The sequence below is a fragment of the Onthophagus taurus genome, chromosome 2 (assembly GCF_036711975.1).
Source record: "Onthophagus taurus isolate NC chromosome 2, IU_Otau_3.0, whole genome shotgun sequence".
Classification (NCBI taxonomy): domain Eukaryota; kingdom Metazoa; phylum Arthropoda; class Insecta; order Coleoptera; family Scarabaeidae; genus Onthophagus; species Onthophagus taurus.
In genome coordinates this window covers 9,201,746-9,229,273 of record NC_091967.1, presented here as the reverse complement: position 1 = coordinate 9,229,273, position 27,528 = coordinate 9,201,746, and the positions used below count along the sequence as shown (strand labels likewise).

At 33.6% G+C, this 27,528-nt stretch overlaps 4 protein-coding genes across 6 annotated transcripts in view; 1 reads left to right on the top strand and 3 right to left on the bottom strand.

Moving 5' to 3' along the window:
* Positions 1-454: 454 nt before the first annotated feature.
* LOC111427570 (uncharacterized) lies at positions 455-10,907 on the bottom strand. Of its 2 annotated transcripts, XM_023062780.2 has the most exons (7): positions 10,756-10,907; positions 6,633-9,585; positions 3,357-6,266; positions 2,284-3,267; positions 1,733-2,224; positions 808-1,680; positions 455-671 (listed from the first exon to the last, which is right to left on the bottom strand). In XM_023062780.2, the coding sequence occupies exons 1-7, from the start codon at positions 10,801-10,803 to the stop codon at positions 598-600; spliced, it is 8,334 nt and encodes a 2,777-aa protein (XP_022918548.2). In that variant the 5' UTR covers positions 10,804-10,907; the 3' UTR covers positions 455-597. The 2 variants fall into 2 exon arrangements, with proteins under 2 accessions (XP_022918548.2, XP_022918549.2); XM_023062781.2 differs by lacking the exon at positions 808-1,680.
* A 958-nt stretch (positions 10,908-11,865) lies between these two features.
* Positions 11,866-13,519, bottom strand: LOC111427270 (lipid droplet biogenesis associated protein seipin). Its single transcript, XM_023062321.2, has 6 exons — positions 13,125-13,519; positions 12,916-13,061; positions 12,637-12,839; positions 12,442-12,580; positions 12,173-12,310; positions 11,866-12,114 (listed from the first exon to the last, which is right to left on the bottom strand). The coding sequence occupies exons 1-6, from the start codon at positions 13,394-13,396 to the stop codon at positions 12,020-12,022; spliced, it is 993 nt and encodes a 330-aa protein (XP_022918089.1). The 5' UTR covers positions 13,397-13,519; the 3' UTR covers positions 11,866-12,019.
* Positions 13,520-14,048: 529 nt separating this feature from the next.
* On the top strand, positions 14,049-19,320 carry LOC111427072 (bifunctional 3'-phosphoadenosine 5'-phosphosulfate synthase-like). The gene is made up of 3 exons (XM_023062042.2): positions 14,049-15,062; positions 17,877-18,672; positions 18,735-19,320. Exons 1-3 carry the CDS (start codon positions 14,274-14,276, stop codon positions 19,034-19,036), a joined length of 1,887 nt encoding a protein of 628 aa, XP_022917810.2. The 5' UTR covers positions 14,049-14,273; the 3' UTR covers positions 19,037-19,320.
* Positions 19,321-19,684: 364 nt separating this feature from the next.
* LOC111427073 (irregular chiasm C-roughest protein teiresias) overlaps positions 19,685-27,528 on the bottom strand; it is a 109,972-nt gene continuing 102,128 nt past the window's right edge. For both annotated transcript variants that reach the window (XM_023062043.2, XM_023062044.2), the window contains exons 8-9: positions 20,305-20,480; positions 19,685-20,247 (exon numbers count right to left, since the gene is read on the bottom strand). In XM_023062043.2, coding sequence (XP_022917811.2) covers positions 19,993-20,247; positions 20,305-20,480 — 431 coding nt within the window. In that variant the 3' untranslated portion in view covers positions 19,685-19,992. The remainder of the gene's footprint in view (positions 20,248-20,304; positions 20,481-27,528) is intronic.

Genomic DNA, 27,528 nt, shown 5'->3' with positions numbered 1-27,528 from the left:
ACGCGTTACCAATTTTTACGTAGCGGTTAGCAGTCTGGTATAAAATAGTCAATGCTATTGTCTACACTTCTTCGTAATGCTGTTTTGGCCCTCATTTTCCTTCTAAAATTATTGTTGAAAATAAAAACGATATAACCTCAAACGAGTTGTGATTGATTTCTGAATTTCATAGTACCAATTTAAAAAATATAATAGTACTAAATGGGGGTAACGTTTAAGTTTTTAAATTATGTTGCAACCCAATTAACTTAGAAATAAATAATTAACAAATAAAATTGACCAGTGAAAATTAACATGCCCTTCTAATAACAAATTATCAATTACAAAATAATTTAACTCATTTTTCACGTCCGGTGTTAATTAAACTAATACTAGAACTAACACTATCACTATACAAAACAATATTTCATTATACAAAATTAAATATTTAAAAAGAACTCAATAAAACAGTAAATATGATTTCCGAGTCAGGGCGGTTGTATATTTTATTGGTAAGTATGATTTGGCTGATACAGTAGTAGTATAGGCAGAAATTTTTTCTTGTTGATAAAGTTTACCAGACTGTTTTCATTGTTCGGCTTGAGATAAAGTGTCTTGTTACATTTTTTGGGTCTTATAGTGGTCCAATAGTTTGTCTAATTCTTTCTGAAGACTCTCAGTTTTATTCTTTTCTGAAACCAATAAAATAATTACTAGTTACAAAATTAAAAAATATAATAAACATGTACATCAACATCTATAATTAACATAATATTACTAAAATCATTAACACAATCACGCATTTTGTTTCATTTTAAAATCTCTTACCTGTTTCTTCATATATCGTAGTTGACGTAGTAGGATTAGGAAAAGGTGAAGTGAAGATATTTTTAATCGCATCACTGGTCATTTGTTTCTGAGCAGCATTATTATTTAAACATTTATCAAAAAATACATCTCGACTAAATATTGGTTCAATATTATTACTTTTAATGTTAGAAATGCTAGGTGTCTTCTTAGAAACTTCTTCTTGTTGACACAGTTTTACTAGATTCTCATACATTTGATAATAAGCTTCTTGGGCTTCAACTTCATTAGCCGATAAAGCTATAGCATCCATTCCATCTTTTACAGTTGTTAGTACTTTTTTCGCTAATTCTTCTCCTTCTAAATCTCTTATAGCATCATCTGTCGTTTCATTGAAAAACGATGGTTGCGAGTGGCCCCAATTTTTAGAATAACTCGAAAACATACGTCTTTGAGCGTTTGTGTCGAACTTTATTTTTGGATTGGTAAATGTCGCATGCTTTTTGGCTTTTTGCAGATTTTTCATGTCATAAGCACCGTTAGATCTTAAACGTTCAAATATTCTATCTCGTTCGGCACTTTGATTGATTGGTTTAGTTAACTCTTTTTGATGATCAGAATAACAGCTGTATGGCGTGCTAACCGGAGAACATGGATGGCGAGAACTCGAATCGCAAGTTTCAACATCATCTCTTTTTAAAGCATATTTATTGTATTTCGGATTTTTATTACTCGAAAAATGTCTATACGATACTTGACAAAGATTGGCCTGAGAACTGCTACTTAATATTCCTGAATGTTGAAAACATCGGGGAAAAATACTTTTTCCCGTCATTGATACATCACATATTCTTGGCACTATTTCAGGTTTATAATCTGTTTTCTCAGTTTCTTCTAAGAACACCAAACGGGTTTTGCCAATGACTAATAGCTAAAATTAACTTACCTTTAGATAAACATGATTCGGTATCAAATTCGATTTCATCATTTGGGTCAGCAAAGAATTTATCCACACACGTTGAGAATTCCCTATCACATGGTATTTTATGAGGTGGTTCGCATTTTCGCAATTTCAAACCACAATTATTATTATTATTTCTCTTTTTAGGCGACATGTCGAACATTCCAGAGTTTTTCATTTTAATGAAAACTTTTTCTTGTTCAGAACACTCGCAAATTGGAAGTCGAGGAAATCCCTTGTTGCAATCGGAAAAACTTGGATAAGGAGCTTCGATACTTGCACATGGAGGATACGGAGCCTTAATATTGCACGATTCTCTTGCTTTTGGTAAACAACAACCTTCGGGGTCAATTTTGCATGGTTCTTTTGCACAATTATTATCAGTACTGTACATACGCGTTTGGGAAAGCGTTGAATACGATCTAATATTTTTATGCCCGAGGATGCTATCAGAGAAACGAATCGAAGCGTTATTTCCTGTAAAAATTATAATGAACTTTAGTTAATATTCAGATGAAAACAACACAAACACTTACCACACGATTTCTTTGTTATATTTACCAATTGTGGTAAAGTCAACGTGCTGCAATATCTTCTCACAGCGTCTGCGAGATACGATGTAGTATCGTCACAGTTTGTTTCTGAATAAGTTTTAGGAGGTGCCAGAAAGCTTGCAGAGAGAAAGAAATTTTTGAATTCTTTATCTGAAAGCTTTTGAAGGTCTGAAGAGAATACTGAATAAGCAATGCGCTGCAATTTGTGATCATTTGAACCAACAAGGGTTGCTTTTGTTGAGCTCGACACCTTAGTTAATTGACTGCTATTATTACGTTTAACAGACGAATCAGTTTTTGTAGGTGGTGGAAGAATATTATTGAAAATCTTAGCTTGATGTGCTAACGCTAAAGTACTATACTCCTTACAAGAAGCAGCTCCCTTACAACCAGGATCGTCTTTTTTCGGCGCACCATGTCTGAAGTCTCTAGGTGGCGTTTTTAAAATATTACATATATCTAATTGACCGGTTTGCTTCTGTCTTTCGAAAATTCGATCTTGCTCAGTGCATTCGTTTCTTGGTCTCTTGCAACATTCTTTCTGACATTCTGAGAAACTTGGATAAGGTGCTTGTTGCGCTGTACATGGCGGGTATGGTGCTTTAATTGAGCAATCAAAACCACGTGGATTGGGACCACAACATGGCGGCTTTTTTATACTACACTTTCCAAATTTGGGACATTCTTTCGAATCAGAATCATCGTTGTGATATCTAACCGGTGCACAGCGTTTTCTGTTTTCTTTAATTTTTTTAAATATACTGCTGCTCCCGGTTGTATAGACTCGTAAACTTTGAGTTGCGTAAGTTCTGTAATGAATGTTTGGTTTATTCGGTCTTGAAAACGGGCCAAGATATTCTGGTGTGATTGCACTTAAATCTTTTGATGTTCTCTGGGAGAGGGCAGACGGTCTCGATTCGGCAGACCCAAAGGTTTTACTCTCGTTTGGCAGTCCATTGTACCTACCTGTAAAAGAAAAAAATTATGTTGTTTTTGCAAATACTATTGTTTATTTTTAATTTTATTCTTGTTATCTACACTATAACACAACATACCCAACAAATTATTTATGGCAAAAGCAGGAGTAGAGTTTTGCGTCAAGCAGAAGAAACCTCTTATGCTTTCATATATTTTCTGCATTGAACTAATACCAGAAGGTGTGGCAACCGCAGTACAATCGTTACAACCGTTTGATAATATTTCATTTTCTCTATTTCTTATTTCATTACTTTCCTGTAGCTCCACTGTCTTAATTCGTTTATTTAAGATATTCGATTTACCCGTCAATTTCTTTGGGGTAAGATGTGAAGAAAATACATTTTGCCAGCCTTTATTTGATGCAATCATTCTATAGCCTCGTTTTGGTACAAAAGACGGTGATTTTTGCGCTTTGCATTGTTGAATATTTAATTTTCCGCACGTCGCTGGTGATGCTATTACAATTTTTAACATATTCTCACGAGAATAGGTGCTGTAAGGTTGAATGTTTTTTCTATCCCGTTTTGTTTTATGAATACAAGTTAAATTAAGTCCTTTGTATGTTGGAAATACACAACTTTGTTCATAATGTTCCTTAAAAGATTTGTGAGGTATTTTAACAGGTGTTGTACAATATTTTAATTTAGGTGATTTGTATACACTTTGTGGTAAAAACAATTTGTTGTAGCTATCAGAAGGTGTACTAAAACTTTGTCTAGTATTACATGATTTCGTCCATTTTTTAATTAACAAATCTTTTCTAATATCTTCACCGGAATCGAAAATTAAATAATTCGCAGCAGATGAAGATTTTCGACAAGATTCCATTTTGACAATTGATCCTTTTGAATACGAACATGATCCACACTTCACCGCTTTCTTTCCACAAGATTTTTTTGGAGCATCACAAGATTTTTTTGGAGCACCACACGTTTTTTTTGGAGCACCACACGTTTTTTTTGGAGCAGAACATGTTTTTTTAGGAGGACCACAAGACGGTTTCGGAGGAGGGCAAGGCGGTTTCGGTGGAGGGCAAGGCGGTTTCGGAGGAGCGCAAGATTTTTTCTTGGCACAGGGTGATGCTTTTGCACCACAACCACCTTTAGGTGGAGATGGAAACGGACAAGGTTTCTTTCCGCATGGTTTTTTCTCTTCCTTTTTAGCACAGACAAACTTTTTCGGGCATAAATCAAATCCCGCAGCAGCTGCTGCTATTTCAGCGTCTCTTTTTAGTTTATCTTTCTTCCACTGATCTGGTGCTGGACAACATGGTCTAGCACGGAAATATTGAACAATTTTTTCCCAGAGGCCTTTCTTCGGACAAGATGGCGAAACTACTGGAGCTGGCTTTGGATCACATTTTGGCTTAGGTTGGCAAGGTGGTTTCGCAACTTTTTTACAACTTCCGCCTTTGCATTTTATAGCTTGAACTTTATTTGATGAACACGTTTTCTTTGGTTGTCGACAAGGTGGTTTCGATGAACAAGTTTTCTTTGGAGATGGACATGGTGGTTTTGCAGCACATGTCTTCTTCGGTTTTGCACATGTCTTCTTCGGTTTTGCACATGTCTTCTTCGGTTTTGCACATGTTTTTTTCGGTTGTGGACATGAACTCTTTGGCTTTCCACATGTACTCTTTGGCTTTTCACACGCACTCTTTGGTTTTTCACACGCACTTTTTGGTTGTGCACACGGTGGTTTCGTTGATTTTTGGCATGGTTTTTCTTCTGGACATGGTACTTTTATTTTCTGACACTTTCCAGACGATCCGCAAGGTTTTGTTTCCTTTATTGTTGGTTTACCACAACCTTTTTTCGGTTTTTTGCAACAACGTCTCTTCTTAATATCATCATCACTATCTTTTTTTTGTCGTCCACCGAAACCGCCGCACATGGTAACACTTCTAATCTGTTCACCAGCAGTACGATTTATTCCTCGTTTCAGTGTCCTGTTTACTCTAGCTGAAGTTCCCATTCTTCTATAGGTACCTTTGTTTTCATCTGGTGGTGGATCCTTACACATCCATTTCTTTTTACAAGCAGTTAGTGTTGGAGGACTTGGGTTGGGGCAATAAGCTTTACATGGCCGAGGGGGTGGTTTCTTCGGTATCGGTGTGCAATCTTTAATAGTTCCCTTGCAAACGAGATTACCTTCTCCGCATGGTATGTGTTCTGGTTCCACGCAACCACATGACATAGAAGGTGTTCTAGCCATCAAACGGCAATGTAATTCATCAGGAACGCAGCTGCTACTGTCTATTACTGGGCAACCCTTTCCACGCGATACTCTTGGACCTTTATTACAAGCTTCACAGTGTTCTATTGTTGCTTGCTTCATAGCGGCAGGAATAAGATTTTTTGCTCGTAACGAAACGTAAGGCTTGCCAAAGTCATCGCAAGTTGTTGTACCATAATTGTCTATTTTTAAATTGAGTTTTCTAATCACACAGTCTTCTTCTATCCTCGGATCTATTCTTCTCTGGATCGGAGGTGTAATTACACAAAATTTTCCAATTACAGGATTTTTAGGCTGCAAATGTTTGATGTCCGGTGCAATCTCCACTATACTTTTGTACGGATCATCGTCCTTGCATTCGGAGAACGATGGATAAGGAGTTTTTTGTTTTCCACACGGATTTGGAGGTCGGGGTTTACAAAGTTTTTTCTCCGCTTCACAACGTTCTATATATTTCTTATCGTAGTCAGGTTTTATAATGTTCTTGAGAAAAATAAAATTTGGTAACATGGTACTAAATTGTCTTCTTGGGGAATCGGGTGCAATAGAAACTAAGCTTGGTTTCCTCATAGACAATATACTTTTAGTAACATCTAAACTAGAATCAGCTTTAATCGGTGGCGAATTATCGATAAATGGGTGTGGTGGTACTTGGCAATCGATAGGTATTAATAAAGATATATTTCTGGAAGCAAAATCTTTTCCGCTAGCGGCATGAGGACGAGTGGTAGCTTCAGGATGTTCAACGTTTGCTGAAATATTTAAACGATTAAGTTTCTTGCAATCTCTTAATTCTATCTTTTTCATTGGTAAAAAATTGGACACTTGCAAATGTGATAATTGTTTCATGTCTAAAATCGGGCAAGATTCATCTTGTACTCTTGGTACGCATGAATTCACGAATTTATTACACGGTTCGTCTCCATAGTGAAAAAGTTTTTTAAATCGAGCTAGAGGTACAAGTGGTTTATGGTATGTAGGAAAACTTGAAGATTTTTCGTAATCACTTGTTGGTATCTTTTCAATTTTTGACTGTTTCAGGCAATTATCAGTGTTGATCATTTTTAATAATGTCGAATTCGTGCTGTAACCTCTAGTATCTACGTCACTAAACTTACCGGTATATCCCTCTTTTAATAAATGGATTGGTATGATGGTACTCCTTTTCACATCACCAATGGGTTTTCTAATCAGCTGCACAGTTGCATTTTGAGAATTATCTGGTTGTTCTTGACGTTCACATTCAACTGTAGCCAATTTTTTTTCTTCACCAAATTGACTATTTTTAAAATCTTCTACAACTAACCGGATTTTCTTGTTAGCACAACAGCACATGGTGTCTTTAGAGTGTGTACAATAATGTCTACTTTTCATACGATTAAATTCTGACGTTGATACTTCATTATAACGTTCAGGCAATAGCATAGTGGGTAGGTGCTTCTTAGGTACTTTATAACCACAAAGATCGTCAGACCTTGATGGTGGTGGGCAGCAAGGATTTCTATATGTTGGTACACAAGGACATATCCTTTCCGTGTACACGCAAGCACATTTTAAGCGTTTTAATGGCGGGCTGTCTACGAGTTCTTCAGGACAAATTCTGGGACAAGTAGGAGCAATAAGCTTTGGAAGTTGCTTAGGACACACTCGCATACCTTCGTCTGCTCGTGTAATAGGCGGTTCTGGGCACATAGGGGGTTTACAGGGCGGTGGAGGATAAACGTCCCTAGGTATTAATCGAACCAACGGTGGTGATGTCATAATAATTTCTTCGCATCGGCCACACATTTTCGGTACTAATTTTGGAAGAGTCTTACGCACCGGTTTCAATCCATCATCAGCCCTAGGATCAATGCATGGAGGTGGAGGACAGGGTCTAAATGGTATAACGGGACGTGGTTGTAAACGCCTCAAAGGAACATCTGTCATACATGGCGGAGGAATTGGTGGACAAGGCTTAGGAATAAGTTTTGGAAGACATTTCCGTGGAACTTTTATACAACCATCGGCCCGTACTGCATCATCACAAGGTTCTGGACAATCACGACACGGATCGGGAATATGAATTTTAGGAAGTCTACGTAATTTTACCATTACTGTATATTCCGATTGGCATTTTTTCTTACAATCGGGATTAACGTGGGTTTTTGGAAACTTTTCTATGTGACAATATGCTACAGATTCTGGCGGTATTTTTCTCGGCGGTGGATCGCACAAACAGTCATCCGGTAAACCGGTACTGGTCCCGGAGCCGTACCCGGTACCATAAGAACGAACATTTACGTAAGGGATAGTATTTTTTGTTAAAAGATGTTTATTTTCTGGCAAATCTATTCCTATTATAAAATCTTTATGTACGGGATGCGCCAATATCTTCTCCATTTCTACCTCCTTTTCAAGAAATCGAAAAGTTGAAAACCTTCGCGTCTGCCTTTCGTTAACTGATCGTGATTTATCCTTCACTGCTGATGATGCTATTGATTTTGGAATTAAATTAAGATTACCTGTATTCGCATTCTTCCCTTCTTCTTCTTTTTGCATCTTAACCCTATCACCCCACGACAACCATGGCACTGTAAACTTTTCACCACTTTGTGGAATTAAAGACTTTTCACGCTCTGAATATTCTTCTAATGTCCATGATACAGTTGATTGTAATTTTAATCTAGGTCCTACTGTGACCTTAATCGGTTCTGTTTCTCGAATTTGTTTGTCATTCTGCGGGGGGGTATTGTCCAATACCTCATTTGCGTTTATCGACGAGTTCATTGCATTTCGTACAGCAAATAAATTTTCTTTTGAAATTTTTTTGATACGTTCTAGCAATGCACTTCCCATTGAAGGCTGATTTTTCGACATAACATTTTTAAGAGATTCATTGTTCTTCAAGTTATATTTTTGACTTGTAAAATTCCGTTTTTCTTCCATTAACGTACTGATCATTTCTCGCTTTTTTGGCGCAATGTTATTCTCAACGGGTTTTTCCGTTGCTCGATACAACTGCAGCGAGGTTGATTCATTAGTATTTTTGGTGTCTATGTCCGTATTTCCGACTTTTCCAGGTAATAATAATGTTGGTTCAGAATCCGAACAATATCCAGACATATTCGCTTTTTGTATTGTAGAATATGTTTTTCGCGTGCATTGTTCTATTTGCTTTGAGGATGATATACCACTACGAGAGAAGGCGGGATATTGAGAGGAATTTATGGGTTGAGAAGTAAACTGAGTACCACCTGGTGCATACTCTACAGACGAACGTTGATTGCTTTCACTAAATGCTACATGTTCGCTCGTAGGTACGGCATCGATCGATGGCGAATGTTGATATGGAGATCTAATAATAGCATCGTTCAAATGTGACATGGATAACGGCTTATGTTTAATGCGTTCCGCAAGTGGCGTACACCACTGTTTACCCAAAACATCGCCGTAAGGTTTCATATTTTTTGGTTGCAATTGAGGCACTTGTGCGGCAATACTCTGCTCCCTACTTTTAATGGCTGCAATTATATTGTAAGGGTGCGTACCTTTTTCCACTTTCGGCTTTGCAGCGTCCAATTCGTAACGGTATCCAACATTTTTAGGTTGGGCTGCAGCTGTTCGAGAGCTGATGACATTGAAAGTCTTAATAGCTTGTTCGTATTTAACAGATGCTTGTCTCTGTACTTCATCTAAGCGATTATCATATTGTTGTTGTACCGCTGGTATAAATTGTTTATCGAAGTGAATGGAGGATGTCGCCATCGGCGGCAAATGTTTTGGCTGTAACGAATAGTTACCAGACTGCTTTCTGTTATTTTTCAACGATGACATGGTTGATGGTATTGGTTCCACTTCGTGTGCCGACTGCTGCGGCGATTCAGAAGACGACGAGGTACTAAGCTCCCTACGTGTTGATGCAATAGGTGTACTGAACTTCGTATGCGAACGTGCTCTTAAACATTTCCTTTGAGTAGTTTCTGTTCCTGTCGGCAACGCATCTTCCACTTTTTCTACTTCACAATCATTTCCGCGCGATAAAGATCTATATCGACGAGCATTTGAAGCACTTGAATTTTGGAAAATTAGCTGCAACAATATATCAAAAATTACCTCCGTGTATGATGATACCGATATTAAGTGTGGTATGTTACATGTTAACACAGATTTTAACATAGAGCAAAATTTACCTGCCCACACTTTTATACCAACCAAAACAAATCCGGTGTGTTTAAGGTGAAAAAGAAACTGCTGAATAGAAAAGCAACGTAATGTTGATGAACGTACTTAATTAAATTTATATTTCTAATTTACTTTAGCACTAGCGCCATCTTTTTCAATTTTGAACAGGTGGTAGCATGATGTGTTCTTAATGCATACTTTTATTCTTTCGATTACTTTTAGTAGGATACGGTTATGTCAAAAATGGCTGTTATCAGTATTTCAAAGTTATATCTCTTTAATTTAAACAAGCGATTTAAACGCTTTTAAAAAAAAATTAAAAATAATTAATTTAAATTTAAAAAAAAAACAGAAATAAGCCATGCGGGGAAAGCGAGGGAGTCCGTCCAATCGGAATAGATGGTGTGTTCCAGACTGGACGTCGCGCCATTATTTATTTATGTAGGTACAATAAGGCGCGACGTCCTGTCTGGAACGTACACCATGCAGAACTCTTCTTTTTCATTTAACTAGCGATAAAAAGAAAATGTCCAGTGATTACAGAAATCTTTACCACAATTTTTTTCATCGAGCGGTTGCGAAGATATTGATCTCTAAAGTTAGGGGCCTTAACTATAGCTACGGATTCCCATAAATAGGGTTCCAATCCTCCGTAAAAGCTACATTTTGCTGCATATAAAACCATATTTTGAATTCTATACTTAATCTGTATACTATTATCTTAATACTGTATATAATAAATACGAACATTTTATTTGAACAGTTCAATTTATTGTAATATTTTAAAGATTAATGTTTAAATGGTGTGTACAATTAATTAACTTATATAATAAATTCAAAATATATTTAATTTTCAATCACCAAAATGACAAAATGGAAATGTCAAAAAAGATATGCCCCATTTCGGGATACCCTTAGCAGATTTATTATGCCAAAATCGAATGAATTCTTTATATAAAATGATACAATTATTGTTTATTGAAAAATATAGCGCGTAATAATAATATATTTGAAATCTAGAATATTTCGTTTAGATTTAACACCAGATGATAATATAAATAAAAGTAAAGTACTTACATTTTTATTCAGATTACGAGAAATTTGGTGCCCAAGACGAAACGCCATGATAACAGAAATTTTGATGGCCGTAAAACAATGGATGGATTTATAAACTAATTTGTTTGGTCGCCAAAGAGTCGAATGAAACGTCGTATATCATTTTTTTTTATAGTAACATGATTATTATAAAAAATTTATATTCTATTTGATAAACAAATGCTTGGTTGACTTGACTTTACATTCATAAGTTTTTATTTTATTTATTTATAATATTTTCAAAGTTTATAAAAATAATTATTTATTTATTTATTTTTAAGCTCATTAAATTGAGTTCATGAAACTGCAATTCTTTCCCTATTTAATCGTCTCTCGATCTCCGCTAGTTTTCGAGATCTCCATACTAAACATGGAAAAAAACTCACCCTGTATGAATACAAATAAGAAAGATAAATGATAACTAAATGCCTATACTACTGCCTGTACTAAATTCTAAATTACAAGAGATAAATCTCTGTTTTTCCTTATAGTGTGGATAAATCATTTGTATTATGTTCCTATTTTGTACCTTATTATATAAGTTTTGAACAAAATCTACCTTGTATCCATTATTTAAGGCCAATTTCAAGATAAATTTCACTTCCTCCGTAAAGTTCTGTAACGAGAGGTGTTGGTCAATCTGTTAAGCAGAAATCTTTGTGTTTTATGTCATTATAAAAGTTTTTGTGGAGGGTTTGTGATAAATTTTGAAATTAATCTTATTCTCCGCTAGGTTTTTATTTTTTAATCAGAGTGACGTCCAGGAAGTTTAATTTATTATCCTTCTCCCTTTTAATAGTGTATTCCAGATTGCCCAGGTTATTAAGATTATGTAATAATAACTTTCATTTGGTTCATTTTTATGTAAAATGAACCGTTTTCGAGATAATCGCTTGTCTCACGTTAAATGGACCACCTGTATATATTACTATTCTCCAATTTCAATATCAAAAATAATATGTATTTACTACATTGAACAGAGATAAATGTAAGTACTACAATTCTTTCACTTAAAATAATTACTAATAATATATAAAATAAAAATGCAAGTACCTATTCAATAGAAACAATGATGTTAAATAATCAAGTTAATAAAAAAAGCACAATAGTTTTATTTAAAAAAAATATAACTCATTAATAACAGATAATAAAATATGAAAGATTAAACTTAAACGCTATATTATTTAATCTTAAATCAATATCTTTGGCGTTGATAATTCCCCTTTAAAATCATAGGACAACATTTTTACTCTTGTCCACTCACATCTTCAACACTTCCTCTACGTTTAACGTCTTTTTCTAGAAGAGAAGCATCCTCAACTGATGAAGAATTAGAATCATCTAAAAAAAATAATTAAATTAATATAAATTATAAATATTAAATCAATCTCTGAAGTACCATCATTTAATAAGTCATTGTCGAACATTTCTAGTTGTTTTTTACTATTAACATATTTTAAATATTCTTCTGAATGGATCAATTGATACCAGCTTATCATGACAATTAAAGCGATAAAAAATAAGTTTGTCGTAATACCTGAAAATGATAACATAATTTTAATCTAAAATCGTCAAGGCGAACTATCAAAGTTCCTTGTCAAAGGTCAAAAAAAATATAAGATAACTAAATTTAATTTTAAAGATAAAGATATTTCAGTTTTTAATTACCTATACAAGCAGAGAGAACTGGCCAGTTAAACATTATGTAACGAATTCCTGTAAATTTAGCATTTATTAAAAACTTTGCTGAATAAATCTCAACTTTTCTTGATTGAATTTCCACATAAATATCCGTAACAGCATTATTCTAAAAAGAAGTAAATTAATTTACATACATAATCATTTATTTATTTATTTAAATACTTCTATTTCTTCGTAATCTTCGTACAATTCAACAGCAACATCTTGTTTTTCTTCTAAACTACCCATCATTAAAAATGGACTCAACGCTACCGTATACAGAAACTCTAAGGTAGAACTTCGATAGTGTAACATTGTTGATCGGCAAGATCTTGAAATTAACTTTCTTTGTTTTCCACGAAAGTCAACACAGACCATAAACATACCTATTAAATATAAATAAATAATTATTATAAAAACAATTATTTGTATAACAAGAAAGGATTAATGGTAAAAAATTACCCAAATTTTTATTAGCAGGTGATTCAGGCATTTCTAAAACTAATTCCATTTTGTATGGTTGCCCCAACATTAAAAACTGTTGCCTTGTTGTAAGTTCAACATGAGCAGAAGGAAATGAACATAAACCACTCTCATATTCACAGGTACTTGTTAATAAATCAGAAATTAAGTAAGCACAATAAATATAAAAGAAGTAAAACCCAACTTACTCAAATTGAAGATGTACTGGTTTTTCGTAAGCTACTTTTGGTACATAGGCATAGTAAAAAGAAACGTACATAAGAATAGATAGCCATACTAATGCAGCAACTGTAACGGATACTAAGGTGCCTCGGAATATTGTCGTTCTTACTTGCTCTGCCCCCGACCTAGTCTTTGATTTAAATAATTCCACTGTGTGGTATGCAAAAGCGATTACTGGTAACTTGAGTTTTAACCTATAATATTCCCTGGGTGAACGAAATATACTCGTACTAATCATTTTAATCGAATGTAACACCGTAGTAACTTCATTTAAAAACCTAAACTACGACTAATTGAAACCGATTGGCAAATTGATATGGAATTTTAAAGTTCACAAGATTGACAGTATAATGAAGTTTGAGGTTATTGATTAGACAAGGGGACAACATAAAAAAAATATATTTCTTATTTGCTATTTATTAAAATTAAAATTAATTAATTAAAATTAATTTAAAAACATTAATGCGAATATAAAACGTATTTATTAGATTTATGTATCAATAATAAAAAAAATGTGTTTTTAAAATTATCGGTGTGAAGTTAGCGACAAATAAATTTAATTCAATTTAAATAAAATATTTACAACTACATTATTTATTTTTAATTTATATAAATAATGTTAATATACTGATGTATTAATAATATTATTTCTTAACAATTTAGATTCGAACAATTTAAGTTTCTTATTAGCGCCATCTTTTGCCTATAACACCAAGGTTGGGAAATCCGAATTTATTCGATCTTTATATGGTTAAAGTTTGGTAATTATTTCTTTTTCATTAAAATACAGTAATTTTTTTTATAAATTCACTTTTATTAATAAAAATAATATTTAATTTTAATATAATTTAAATCAACAACTTTTCCCGCTTCTTTTTCCTTCCTTCTGTCAATCGGGTGATCTAACCTTATTGTTTTAACAGCTGTTTTATTTATCTTAAGATTCAATAGATTTGGGAGGGGAAAGTGTGGTTAAAAAGAAAGTTTAAAATTGGACGGCGAATCCAAATATTTACATAAAATCCGTTATATACTTTTCACATTTTACAATCTTTGACCCAGATTGTTGAGAGAAAGCGAGTATTTGTGTCCATATTAACAGTTCTCTTAAAAAAATGACGAGCACTGGAGATATTTTAAAAAAGCAAAAAACTTGCATGCAAGTAGCAACAAATGTAGTAGAACAACAACATCATGTGTCAAGGGCTAAACGTGGCCAGATTTTGGGTCATCTAAGAGGATTTCGAGGTTGTACTGTGTGGTTTACTGGTCTTTCTGGAGCTGGGAAAACATCTATCGCTTTTGAATTAGAAGCGCAGTTAGTAGCGAAAGGTATTCCTGCTTATGGATTAGATGGTGATAATATGAGAACTGGCCTGAACAAAGATTTAGGCTTTTCCAAAAATGACCGAGAAGAAAACATAAGAAGAGTAGCCGAAGTAGCAAAGTTATTTGCTGATGCGGGTCAAATTTGTTTGTGTAGTTTTGTGTCTCCATTTGCAGAGGATCGAGATTTGGCTAGAAGAATACATTCCGATAGTGACTTAAGATTTTTTGAGGTATTCGTCGATACTCCACTTTCCGTATGCGAGGAAAGAGATACAAAAGGTTTATATGAAAAAGCTAGAAAAGGAATGATTAAAGGGTTTACTGGAATAGATCAAGCTTATGAAAAACCAGAACATCCCGATTTGGTTGTTAAAACTGTTGATTCCTCAGTTTATGAATCAACAATTCAAGTTATTGAGATGTTACAAGAAAATGGAATTATTCCTTTTGATACTGAAACAACAGACAGAATAGAAGAGTTATTTGTTTCTAATGATATGTTAAATGCTGCTTTCGAAGAGGCAGCTTCATTACCAAAATTAAATATTGGTACAATTGATTTACAGTGGGTTCAGGTAAATATATAAAATCATATTTTGTTTGGTATAATTTAAGAATTATCATGTGGCTTAAAAATCGACATTTTTTTTTAAATCGATGGGAAGTCACTCAAGTAAGCAGTTACTTAAAAAAAATCTAAAAATCACATTAAAGTTTCGACGTGACGTCACTTTTTGTGACGTCATCGACCATACTAACCATATACAGCGTGTTCATTAATTATTGTACCCAACGTCATCATTGCAAGTATGCAACCAATACCAATACTGTGATATTGGTTGCATACTTGCAATGATAAAATCATATATATACTGTTTCCTATATCGCTGACTCCCTATTTAAGCAATGAGAGGAAAACTTTTTAAAAAGTTTGAAGTGTTTCGCGCGTATTTTATGCAGCTTTAAAATGCAATTATTGTAGATGGTTTACTTATAAATTATCATTGATGCATCAAATAAATTAGAATATACATATGTACTTTTGTGTGAAATTGAGGTTGAATATTGCTTTAAATATCAACTTTATCTAGGCTGTTCATTATATTCTTTAAAATTAAATTAATGCATACATATTAATTATTAAATATGTGTACCAAAATATAGTTATTAATTTTTAAAATAATTTGTGAGCTCACGCTATTTAATGAAGTTGTGAAGTTAATCAAAGATATAATAAAATTCATAAAATATGTACTTAAGTACTTTTTAACAAATAATAGTTACATTTTAAATTGCTTAGTCCTAAAATATGTTAATAATTATGGTATTATACACATGAAACCTATAATATACATAACTAAATATTTAGATTTTAGGTTATATTCATATATCAAACGTTTATTTAGAAATTTTGTGATTTATAAACATCAAGGTCATCAGCTGCTATTAATTTTTAATTCTACCGTCCAATAAGATAATAGCGTACTCACCACGTGCTCACGCATGGCTCTTGTGTAGAATGGACATGACAGAGACAGATGTATATATATCTGCACTCTAGTCTTGACACTCTTTTGCTGCCGCAGTATACAGGGTGTGTCAAATGTCTGGAATATAGCCAATAACTTCGCCATTTGTGGTTTTAAAGAGAATTGTTTAATAAAAAATTCTTTATTAATTGTGGCGCATTTTTTGCCGATGCTTGTTTACATTGTTCTTTGTTTCGTTGCTATGGCAACCAACATTGTTATTTTAAATGGGATGCATATATTTTTTTTGCATACTTTTATAGAGGATAAGTCCCTCTATGCGATGAACACATCAAATCACATGGTTGTATAAGAAAAAAATCGAGAAAAAATGCGTTTTTTGAAAGTCTTAAATCAGCTAATTACAATCAAAGTAGGCGCCGAAATAACGCCGTTGACAGCTTTAAATGTCAAAAAACTGACAGTTTAAACAAATATGGCGCAATGCAGTAACAACTTTTGCTTGAAAATTTTTGCTATTTTTAATTTAAAATATAAATTTCTTAATTTCCCTCTGTATAGTACACAAAACGATGTAATTGCAAAATCACGGTTAAATTGTCTCAAATTAAAGCTACATCGTATTAAAATTTGAAATACTATTTCTTAGTGTTATTAATTATTAATAACAATTTTTGATATCTCTACCAGATGGCGATAAGGTCTGACACAAAAAGTGATATTTTGAGGTTATCTCAATAATTATAGATTGAATCAATATCTTTTATTTGAAAAATTAATAATATTGATAATACCTTGGCATATTGATAATAATATTGACCGAGTAATGTGAAAAATTTTATTGACGGTAAATATTGATGGAGTATTGATAAAAATCCGGATTTTCTTATTTTCAAATTTGAATCAATACTGAAAATTGGAAGGGATATTGACAATACTATTAACCGTGTAGGATTGGCGCCAATATTTCCAGCAATACTCAGTGTAATAAACGCAACATTCAAAATTAAATACTTTTATTTAATTGTAACGATAACAAAACATGTCCATCAACACACTGAAAAAACGTATCTTATTTTAACCCAGATGATTTGAAAACAGGATTAATTCTTATTTTCTACATTACACTCAATTCAATTCAAGCCGCGCGCCTGTGAAGAAGTGGTGATAATGACCGACCCATTAATTGACGTTGTTGACGTTCAACATGATGGAGATACTATTGGTTCATCCAGTTGGTTCATGTCTTGTAGGACATGTACATGTATAAAGGTTTCTATTTCAGCTTTGCTGATAGTTGCTGAGGACATTATGACAGAAAATTTCAAGTCTTCAAAATTTCTTTCTGTGGCCAAGTACCTCAGGGTTATGTTTAATCTTTCCCTAATACTTGTACTTTCTCTCATATTTCTATCTTGTCTTTTCAAAAATGGTTCAACCATCAGTAACAGTTTGTTAAAGGCACTTTCATCCATTCGAAAGTAGTTCTTGAAATCATCGCGATGTTGATGGTGGCTGATTTCTTTCAACTCTTCTTCTTCAACCATTCATTCATCCAGTGTTTACGTATCTTTTATACGATTATTCATATTTGGAAGGGCTCTTTAGACGCACGGCTAAACCCGAACCTTTCTAGTTCTAGGTCTAGTGTTAGTTCTAGTTAATGCTATCACTAGAACTAAGACAAGACCTAGAACTAGAATCATTCGGGTTTAGCCATCTTGAGAGACGTACGACTAAATCTGGCTGTTACTAGTTTTCGGTCTTCTAGTTCCAGTATTAACGCAGAGTCTATTGATACACACTCTATCTAACGACAGGTACTCAGTCGTTATGCATCGAAATTTGACATTGATTTTGTGATTTTGTAATTATTGTTTATTTTCTACATTATTCTAGGTATTAAGTGAAGGTTGGGCACAACCATTAAAAGGATTTATGCGCGAAGATGAATTTCTCCAATCTCAACATTTTAATTGTTTCACAAAAACTGGAAATGAAACGATGAGCCAAAGTATCCCGATAGTTTTGGCAGTTACAAATGAAGATAAACAACGTTTGGAAGATTACTCAGCCATAACGTTAATGTACAAAGAGAAATATGTTGCAATAATGCGAAAACCCGAATTTTATTATCATCGGAAAGAAGAAAGAATCGCCCGACAATTTGGAACGATTAATACCGGTCATCCAACGATTAAAATCATTTCTGAATCTGGTGATTGGTTGGTTGGGGGGGACCTTGAAGTTCTTGAACGTATCCGTTGGAATGATGGTTTGGATGAGTACAGATTAACACCGAATGAGTTGCGCGCTAAATTTAATTTAATGGGTGCTGATGCTGTTTTTGCGTTTCAATTGAGAAATCCGATTCATAACGGTCATGCATTGCTTATGTCCGATACAAGAGCTCAATTACAAGAGAGGGGTTATCAAAAACCGGTTTTGTTGTTGCATCCATTGGGTGGTTGGGTTAAAGATGATGATGTACCTTTGGATGTTCGTATGTTACAACATCAAGCGGTTTTAGACGAGGGAGTATTAGATAAACGATCGACTGTGCTTGCGATTTTTCCAAGTCCTATGTTGTATGCAGGGCCTACTGAAGTTCAATGGCATGCTAAAGCTCGTATGAACGCTGGGGCTAATTTTTATATTGTTGGGAGAGATCCTGCAGGAGTTCCACATCCATTAGGTATAAAAATAAGATTTTATTACATTAAAAATTAAATTATAATTTGTATGTTTATTATTTAGGTACTGAAGGTTCTCCAGATGGTAATCTTTATGATGTAACACATGGAGCAAGGGTTTTAAAAATGGCTCCAGGATTATCATCCCTTGAAATAATTCCGTTTAGAGTAGCAGCTTATGATAAAAAATCTAAAAAGATGACGTTTTTCGATCCTCAACGCAAAGACGATTTTGATTTTATTTCTGGGACGAAAATGAGAAGATTAGCAAGAAATGGTGATAATCCTCCAGATGGTTTTATGGCCCCAAAAGCTTGGTCTGTTTTATCGAACTATTATCAAAGTTTAAACAAAGATGTTTATTAGACAAATATATCATGATGATAATTGGCTTTATAATTGAATTTAAATGGTTATTTATAATACCAGTTTGCATTTATGTATGTCAAAAGCCAATGGTAAAATTGATATATTAACCAATAATTTTTAATCATATTTGTTGCCATTTTTAAAGAACATATTTATATTATTTTTTTATTTAGCTATATATACATATTTTATTTATATTGTAAATGTAATAATTTGTTAATATATTTGTAAATTTTTAATGTTTTGATGCCAGTGTTTAAATAAAAATTACATGTATTTGAGTGTGTTCATTCTTCTATTTAATTAACAAGATATGCGATTAATCCTATTTAAATGATGTCTTATCAATTTTTACATTGATGTATAAATATGAATGTACACCTTGGAAAATCTATCTTGGAGTTGCGCAGAAGAAAGATTGAAGGAAGTAATAATAAGCTCATAGATAAAGGAAAAGTAATAAACCACAAATTTTTGTCGCATATTCAACCATTCACTAGACAATAAAATCTGCAATACATGAATTCTCAAAATCGAGAATATTCTATTTTCTTTTTTCGAGAATTTTCCATCTCTAAATATGACTAACTATTTATATTACTAACTATTTTTTATTATATTTCGTTTAAAGAAGAAAAAAAATAATAACACATGGACGTATAATTTATTAATTTTAATTACACGTAATTTATACATTTAAGCGCCGTCTATTTAACAAATCACTTTTTATACACATTGTTACGTGTTTATCTTATGACATTTTTTTTTGTTTGCAAAAGAATAAAAAACTATACATTTAAATACCACTCTCGTTCCATTAAGTCATCTTTATAATTATTTATTTATTCATTAAACGCTTACAATGGTTCTTCTTTTCTCGGAGAATAATACGAGTTAGTCCTTTTATTCGTTTCGTTTCTTTGTCGTTCACTCTACTCGTCTCTACATAACGTTCATTCTTTTATTATCAAAAATTTACTCATTAATATAATTAAAATAACTACGTGGGCACTTGCGAAGATCTTCTTTTGGCTACTCGAACTTGGATTTGGAACATTATAACCACTGGCGTAGGTCATATTCACCGTAAAGATCCCTTCAGATAATCCATTTGGAGATCTCACTATTAAAGTATATTCTCCCACGTCATCGTTACTGACTTTACTCATATAAAGAACTGCTTGGTGACAATTTGGTGTTGAGATATTCTATGGGAATAAAAGCAACATTACTATAAGTTGGTTAAGGTCGTTTAATTTATTTACGGCTATATTGTAAGCTAAAATTCCATTTTCTGAATCGCCAGGAAAATATATGTGATTTTTAACGATCCAGAAAACCCTGTTGAATGGTGGATTGGCACAAAATTCCATCGAGAGTGTTAAGGGTTGTCCATAAACGGCAGTTAAAGTTTTATTTCCAGGGATTATTACAGGCCGTCCTAAAACAAATAAAACATACATTATTAATTAAAATCTTTAATTTTAAATCATTTGTGTAGATTTATAGAATTAATAGAATAAAGGATCGTTTTTTTTTATAGTAGAGAAGAAGCTTTCAGCATTCATTGAATTATATTTGTGTTTCAAATTGGCAAACATTTATAGACAAAACATTCAATTAGCAATGGAAATTCTATGTGCATGTCAATGATTTTGAGCAATTAAGGAAGCAGTTCATTTGAATACGCACTCCCCTATAACGTTATCTAAACAAGTCTAATATATCAAAATCTTTCATGAAAGTTAAATTTTTTAAGATTACGTTTTAATATTTGTATAAAATTGGATGTTATGTAGAAAAAAGTGGGAGAAAAGTTAATTAACGAAGAAGATGCTGGTACAGTGAATAATTTTCTGGAGATTCATCTTTATTTACTTATTTAGATTGGTGAGCAATAACAAAACGAACCCAAGTTAACTGCACGAAGATGTGCACGATTATCAAGGAGTGAGCAATTTGAGGTTTAGTTGATGAGGATTAAAGATGCATGGCTAAACCCGAAATTTTCTAGTTCTAGGTCTAGTGTTAGTTCTAGTTTTAATTGCTATTCAGTGCCAGATTGTTGTATTGCAATTTTCATCAATAATTTTCAAAATTCGCTATAAAATTAATTTTTTGAAGGATCCTTGTGGAAATATCACCAATTATTAATTAAAGTATCCTCTTTTTAGAGTTGCTTCGTTAGTTAAATCAGCATCAAAAAAGTTCATTTTGTATCTTGGATCCAAATAAGTTGACATATCTTATCATCTTTCTTATTAATTTCATTTTTATTCAAATATCGCAATAATGTGGGTATCACTTCAAAAATGTACCAGAAATTATAACCATAATGGCCGGATAAATATGTCGGATATCCGGCCGAAGGGGATGCCGAATATCCGGTATCCGGCTTTTCACAAAATCACTATCCGTTCCATCACTAATATATATTATAGGTTAGAAAATGTTCATTTTCATCCGAACATTTTACATTTGATTTTTCAAATATACGATGACCTGTCACCTTATGAAAAATTGTAGATGGAAGATGGGATGTAGAAGCCGGACGAAAACCCGTTCGTTCTTTTCTCCATTTGATATGACTATCGTAACTTATCTTCCATGCGAGAGAGTGTGTCCTCGAAATCGATATCCAATTTTTACGGGGTCTAATATGGAATTACGTTCGGGGAGAATCGCGTGAAAATTGCAGTGCAGGTGCTGCTTACCTCTTTGCCTCGAACGCAATCTCCATAACACCGAAATGACGCCGCTACAACGTTAAACCTATCGGTTGTGAGGATATAATTTTATACGAGATTTTAATATTGAAAATTTATTATAAATAAAATTTTATATTAGGAGTAGTTTTTTAAATAATATATATATCTATATGTATAAGTGGTCGTTTGTTAAAGTTAGTATTTGTTTTCCATATATTACCTCTTGAACGGAAAAGTCAATTGGGTGCAAAATTAAACAATACCAAGCTTAATTAAGTGGAAAAGGAAACGGATATTAAGGGCCACGAAGCAGGGATTGTTTGCCTTTTGGCCTCTCTTCCGGCCACCGACGGAGAGCGGCCGTGCTCCTGTTATTTGTGTTTATGTCGTTCTTGTTTTTTTCTTCTTTTTTTCATGGTCGCACTTGCGCAAGAATGAATAATTACGGGAAGCAGGAGCAGGGAGAACGCTATTGCCCGGAGAAGGTAATTAATTGCCTCGAGCCTGCGGTGACGTTAAAATATCGCATTATTTGTCAACTCTCCTCGGTTATAGGCTACGAGAAATTTTCATAAACTGACTATCTTTTGAATAGATGCGTACAAGATTTATAATCAAATTAATTTTAATTGCAAAAATTGGAAGATTTTCTTTGTGAAATATCAAAAATATTGTAGTGCTATATATATTTTATTCAAAGCACGTATTCAATTTCCGTCGTCTGCGTCGACAATCGTCGAAAGTATGTGTGACATGCACGGTTGGAACGTTTGCGTTGAAATCGATGCGCGTTTATTAAGTCTGGACAGTAAAAATTTTTTACATTTTTGCAAATTCATCCTATGCGTCGCATTTTTCAAACTTCGTACACGGCGTGTTTGTAGCACATTTATCTGCTATGTGGTATTCCTGAAATTTTTTTAACTAGTTAATTAAGACAATATTTGCACCAAAGATACTGTTTATACATTGTAATGCAAGTTGAAAATCCGTGATATTAAGTTACACAACCGGACTTTAAGCTGGTCATAAGAAGGGTTTTAGTGAGATTTAAAACTTTTGGTATTAATGGAGTCGTAACTGTTGACTCTTTAGCACCGCTCAATATAAAATGTCTGGTAAAAGTTTTCGTTCAACAACGGTCGTCCAGGTATATAATGAGTAAAAAAGAGTAGGTTGGTGAAGTTTCTAGAACACTCGCGGTATTATAGCTCCTTGTCGGCTGGATTTTTCTCCTCCACAAACCCTTTAAGCGACCTATTTCGAGTGAAGACATTGCAAACTTTTTTGATCGCTCTCCTTGTCCTCATCAGTTAGAAAATGAACTTGTCGTTGGCTGAAATTCGATCATCTCCTGATTACCCTACTTTTCAGGTTAACGGTAAAAATTAAAATCTAAACGAAACAACAAAGCAGAAAAAGAAAAAAGGAAGTTGTGTTTGGAAACTTACTTAACAATTATGAGGTAATGAAAGCATCGCAACGAGCAACTCGGCTGCACAAGACAGCTAATTTAACCATCGCTAAATAGCTACAGAAATAACCTATTATAAAGTTATTTGATTAATTAATAATTCCATGAAAACGCAAGTCAAAAAAAAATTATTAATGATTTGAGTTTGATGATGGTTTCATAAATTATTTTAAAATTTTCAACGAAGACTTAAAAACGGATGTAATGAATGCAAATGACGCTTCTCGCGTTCAAATTATCCGCTAACTCTGAAATTTTTAAAAGGCATTAGGAAAAGACCACCATAACGGAGGATAATCTTTATTGAAAATCTTCGCACTAACACTAAATTTGAGTTATTTGGATTTAGGGCAAACGGAGGCTTTGGCGCTATTCTTACCTATGCAAAAGTTAACGAGATTTTCGAGAACGCGACGATCCAATTTATATTTAAAATTCAGCTTCGTTCTAAATTAGAAGCATTATGTTACAATCAAATTGTAACTATAGTAAAATTTCGATTTAACGCATTAATACACGGAAGGGAGTGTCCGTTATAGCCAAAAGTCTGTTATATTGAATGAATAATGTTAATGCACACAAATTCGAACAGCTATCCATAACGTTGCGTTCTTTATTAAGTAGTTCTAGCTCATAAAAAAAACAACAATTTAGCGCTGAATTATAAATAAAACGAGCTAATACTAGCATTAGAAGTAATACTAGACCTAGAACTGTACAAAGTGACTGACTGCCAGATGTAGACCTTTTAAATTTTTATACCTAGTAACAATGTTAAAGATTCTATGGATGTGTTTGAGTCTACGGTGACTGAGGAGGAGGTAGAAGATGCCTTAAGAGCTATTTCTTCCAATGCTCAGGAAGCTTTCTATATCTATGATAAACATATGTTGTCCCTTGATCATACATTTCATCAAACACATTTCTTCATTCTTTTGACGCAACTTCACAAAAGAGCCAGACTTCTATGGTGCCAAGAAAGACAACGTATTATGTTATGGGTGCCTTATTGTTGCGGTATTAGTCACCTCTAGTTATCATCCCTGACAGTTTAAATATCCCGTGAGGTTTTACACCCCGTTGTAATACCCGGGCTAAACAAGTAGAAATTCTCCCCTGGCCTGCTCGCTCTCTGGATTTAAACCCGATCGAGCATGTGCGAGATATGATGGGTCTCTTTACGAGCGGTTTAATACAAGCAACAAACACTTTGCAGAAACTTCGTCGCCATCTACAGCAAGTCTGGGATGAGATTCCACAAGATTCCATTGACCATCTCATTCAGAGCATGCCTCACAAAGTTAGACAATGCATAAACAACTGTGAGGATTAACATTATATTGACATAAATGGTTGGTATTTATTTTTCAATTGTTATGATTTACTACTGGAATAAACACAAATTTTTTGGCACGTAGTTTATATTGTCCGTTGTTTTACTGCATTTAAAATTTTATTTGGTTATTAGTTTTATATACGATATTGTTAACTAAACTAAATAATCGATTATAATTAAACGCATGATATTCATAGGAATTTAGTGCCTAAACCAAAGAGTTTTAATTATATTTTTTACCGATGGAAAATTGTATGGCAATACGCGATGTAATTCAATTACGCCCTTTCCAGTTGAACTTATACCGCGAAAACAATAACGATGTCACGAAACAAAGCGTGTTTATGCAGGCAAATTTGATTATATTCGTAGTGGCACTGAAAATTTTCAATCCCACTCTCATTTGGTTGCCCTTTATGTTTGGATGGTCATATTTCATGATGTAAACTATGCACGTTCGGTCATAAACGAGAATGTTCATCAAAATGTAAATTTTTAATATTAACCATCTACTCTTTCATTTCTTGCCTCTATTACCTCATTCGATCATTTCATAACGAAAATAATTGGAGTTTGCATATTATCGTTTGTGTAAATATTGATCGAATAGTAAAGTGAATTACTTTACGTTTTAAATGCTTATGATGTTATAATTAATACAGCAATGGATACGTTGGGAGGTGTAAAAAATGTAGTAAATTTTGGGAGTGTTGCTCTTTCGGTTTGTCAGCATCTGTTTATGTGGTTATATTTTCTCGGGGATTGTAACACAGTTTATTGTGACTGTAATTTATTAGAATGGAGCAGACCGTTGTGCCCATACTTGCGTTTTTGCGGTACTAGATGAATTTGTTGTGCACAAAACTTCGCTGGTTGCTAAAAATATCAGAAATAAATAATTCCATTTATAGTTTGATTAAAAGTGAACAATAAATTGTAAGAAAATGTGTTTTATTATGTAGTTTTGTTTTGTATATAATACGTGGTTTCTAGGATGTTATCTCTAGCATAGAATGAAAAGCGACACAATATCATTACTGGCAAGAATCTAATGGGAAGATAACAGCAGGCATCGTTATTGTGCTTGGTTGGAGCCCTTACTGGAGTGGAACCGGGGAAGTGGTTTAGGTGTTTTAGCATGCAAACCGTTCCATTAAGTGCGGTGGCACAGAAGTTATCGTGACTAAAGTTCAGTTAATGGCGGCTAAATGATTATCTTTTGAGATCCTCGACCTCGCGCAGTAACTGACGCCACCACTGAATTTTACTGCAAAATACAACTTGTAATAAATGTAACCAAAAAGAAATTGTAAAAGATAATATATTTTTTAAATTTATCTTCTCAAACTCTCACTTCTACTGACATGAATTGTCGATCGACAGATGGGATCTTGTTGGGTTGTCAATCATTTGCCATCGTTGGTGGGGAAAGTCATCCCCCACAGATAATAATACATTGTCAATTTCGTCTGATTGCTCCTCTGGTGTAGGGATTTCCAGTCCCACGAGGGATTACGTTTGAAACGAACTGATGATTCTCCAGTGCCGCGTAGGGTGGGATTGTAATGAGAAAAGAGGAGATAAAAAGCGCCGAATACTACGTATTCACCTCGCGTAGCTAGTTAACGAAATGTCTGTTATTTTTTTTTTCATACCTTTACATAAAACCTATGATAAAAAATATTCGTCGAAACGAAAAAACGGACATTATTAATGAAACAAAGAATACGAAACATCTGCTTTTAATTATATTAACACGTAATGCAAATATCGACCATTTTATGTTCTGGTCGTTAAACCAACTTTAAGAAAACTAAAGAGTTAATTTTCCGCATGATGTTTTAAATTAAACTAACCCACCCAGCAAGTTGAAACTAACTCAACTACTTTCTTTTAAAGTTTTATAAATATTGAATTTATTTCAACACAACCTCAACATTGATATATTCTTTTTGACATGAAACCCACGTATATTTCACGGTGATATCCTTTCATTCTTGTTTTACAAGGCGGATATGAGGTAATCACATTTCCTATCATCTCGAAAATAAATCAAAAGATCAGTCCGTCAACTTTCCATCCGTCCTGAATAAATAACCCGTCAGAGAAGCGATATCGACGGTATGCAGGCAAACACGTATGTGTATGTGAGAGAACCCCGTTTTCCACGAAAATATACCACCAACGGTCAAATTCAATCATAACGTATCTCTGTGAGACGTAATTGGAGAAGACCGAAACGTCGATCCGGACTCTATCAAAATGTCTCGACCAATAAGCGTCTCCTGGTGTAAAAAAAAATCTACCCAGTTCGAGTTGGGTACTCTCTTGAGGATTTCGATATCGAATTTACTAGATAGTTTCAATCGATCCCATAATGTTGAGAAAAGTAAAATAGCATCGTTTAAAACTTTTATATCGATAATGTAGGGTGATGAAACATTGGATTAGTGACATGAGTTGCAATGTCTATCTGTTCATTAATGGATTGTTGATATTGCATGTAGGACAGAATGCTGGCGGTGGTGCTGGTCATGGCAGGGAATGCTTAAGCAAATACTGATTACACGTAATGAGAATTCGAGCTAACTGCTCGCGTTTCGCTAACTGGTCTAATGGAGTTTCCTGTATTGTGTGCGTGATAATCAAGTCATTGTTGTCGAAATTTCTAAATAGGTAACAATTCGGTTTGATAATTTCTATTAAAAATTTTATCTAACAACTATCATACAAATAAACAAAATGAAATAAATCTAAAATTATCTCACAAAAAGATTTCGTGTAATAAAAACTTTCGGCCTTAGTTCAGTAGATACGAATTAGCGAGACACGTTCACCACTTAACGTCTTTTGTGTTAAAGTTTCTTAAGTTTTCTACTTATTGTTTCGAAGAATACAGCTCGAAACAAAGCAACAATTCCCTTCCGGAGGAAAACTGAATACGTATAGTTTTCTCAGACAGTTAAATTTG